The sequence below is a fragment of the Crocuta crocuta genome, unplaced genomic scaffold, assembly GCF_008692635.1.
Source record: "Crocuta crocuta isolate KB4526 unplaced genomic scaffold, BGI_CrCroc_1.0 scaffold944, whole genome shotgun sequence".
Taxonomy (NCBI): Eukaryota; Metazoa; Chordata; class Mammalia; order Carnivora; family Hyaenidae; genus Crocuta; species Crocuta crocuta.
This window is the reverse complement of record NW_027528243.1, coordinates 98,334-100,557: the sequence shown is the minus strand read 5'-3', so window position 1 is coordinate 100,557 and position 2,224 is coordinate 98,334. Positions and strand designations below refer to the sequence as shown.

The 2,224-nt window shown below is 51.1% G+C and overlaps 1 protein-coding gene across 1 annotated transcript in view; it reads right to left on the bottom strand.

Annotated features, from left to right (window-relative positions):
- Window positions 1-2,224, bottom strand: part of NKAP (NFKB activating protein) — a 23,464-nt gene that overhangs the window by 10,116 nt on the left and 11,124 nt on the right. Inside the window, exons 3-4 of the mRNA XM_077753064.1 lie at window positions 1,519-1,589; window positions 1,197-1,340 (exon numbers count right to left, since the gene is read on the bottom strand). Of these exons, the coding sequence (XP_077609190.1) occupies window positions 1,197-1,340; window positions 1,519-1,589 (215 nt within the window). The remainder of the gene's footprint in view (window positions 1-1,196; window positions 1,341-1,518; window positions 1,590-2,224) is intronic.

Below are 2,224 nucleotides of genomic sequence, written 5' to 3'. Positions count from 1 at the left end.
GAGAGAGAGAGACAGCGTGTGAGCAGGGGAGGGGCAGAGAGAGAGGGAGACACAGAATCTGAAACAGGCTCCAGGCTCTGAGCTAGCTGTCAGCACAGAGCCCGACGCGGGGCTTGAACCCACGAACTGCGAGATAATGACCTGAGCCGAAGTCGGACGGCCAACCGACTGAGCCACCCAGGCGCCCCAATAAATACATATTTTAAAAAATCTTTTAACTCAATAAAACCAGGTTCCCCACACAAGCGCCGCAGGCCACGGCCGAAGCGAGCAAGCCACGCGGCGGACAGGGGGCCACCGCCTCGCAGGCAGCCGGCTCTGTGCCACGGAACTAAAGTGGGAGGAAGAACGCAGACTCCGAGGAGACGGAAAGCAGGTCTCAGGCCCCAGAGGACGCCGCAAGAGTGGCAGGCACGTGTTATTAGAGAGGGTGCCACCAGGGCCCAAACTGGACCCTGAAGGCCCCAGAGAGCCCCCGCAGGACTGTAAGTAGGGGACGCTCACACGTGCGCTAAGAAAGCTCACTCTTCCCGGCGGTGAGGAAGAAAAGTGACAGCGGGGGCCAGGAAACCCGGGTGACATCAGAGGAAAAGACGCCTTCGTGTCCTGTGTCCCCAGAGGTGGCGGCCTCTGTCAATCATCGGCCAGGAGAGGGCACAAAAAGGTGGCTTTGTGAGAGGCGCCACCCCACGGGGGTGTCTTCCATCGACAGCTCCCGGCCTCGAAAGGGGCCTTTGTGACACCCCTTCCTGAAGGCGGCACCCAGGGGCCCGAGTGTGCGAATGACATGACAGCGCTGCTCCTTGGGGGCCCGGCGCGGCCCTGTGGCCTGCCTGCCGCCACACGGCTCATGCCCAGCCTTGCCCCGGTTTGTGCGGCCACATGCGACCCCGAGTCACGCCACTCGGCTTTGAGTCCCGGCGCTGTGACTCCGNNNNGCTGTGACCCAGGCAGTGGGACTTCCCTGCCGCTCTGGGCCCCACGTCCCCGCCTCTAGGGTGTGCCCTACGGCCAGCGTGAGGGACAAGTGGCAATCGGAACGTGGGGCACTGGGCAAGGGGCCTGGCACAGCGGCAGCGAGCGGTCACCAGCTCCCGGCCACTGTTACTGGCTTGAAGAACCTGCTTCCGAAGTGAGTTCTAAGAGGGAGAATGAGTTCGGAAGCCAGGCTGGCGGGGCGACGCCGGCCTTCTTACCATTGGAGTCTGTCTCCGAGTCAGAGTCACTGTCGCTGTCAGAATACTTCTTGTGTTTTCTTTTAGATGATTTTTTCTTTCTCTTTTTCTTGGACCTTTCTTTTGAATGGCTAGACTTCCTCTTCTTCTTCTTCTTCTTTTCTTCTACGTAAAACACAAATATAAAATGAACTTGTACATATTATGATTATGAATTCTATTGTATTTGAAACACTGATAAAGAACAAATGATAGGCAATTTGAGTAAAAGCAAAGTATATTCAACTATTTATAAACATGCTTTTCAACTTTTCAATTAAAAAGCTCTGTATGTTAAACATACCTTCTGAAGTAGAAGCTGACGTGGTGCTTTTCTTTGGCTCATCATCCTCCACTGGTGTGTGTTCATCAGAGCTGAATTTAAAGAGGATGGTTATAAGAATCAGAAAAGTGATAAAAATGTGGAATATAAAAATATGGAATTAAAAATTTGGGGAGGCGCCTAGGTGGCTCAGTCCATTAAGCATCCGACTCTTCGTTTCGGTTCAGGTCACGATCTCATGGTTCATGAGTTCGAGTCCCGCACTGGGCTCTGCGTTGACAACAGGGAGCCTGCTTGGGATTCTCTCTCTCTCTCCCTCTTTGCCCCTACCGTGCTCACTCTCTCTGTCAAAATCAAGACATAAAAAAATTTCCCAGTAATGACACTGATTGTCCAAGAACCATTAAAAGCAGACACTGAAATAACTTGGTAAGGGTACAGTTCAAGGATCTATCACCTTCTAAATAATATAATAATCACTTACATTTGCATAATGCTTTAGAGTTTACAAACTGCTCTTCAAACTGAAAGCAATATGTAAGGTTTTTATTTATTTTTATATTTATATTTTCAGCAGAAGTCACAGGGGAACCATAAGGAAGGATGGAAAAAACGAGACAGGAAGGCTGAAGGAAGACTTCATGATTTTAATCTAAGTGTATAAAGGACATACGGCAGAGCAACAACCGTTCTGTCTCCCCAGAGCAGCAAGAACCTAACACACTAC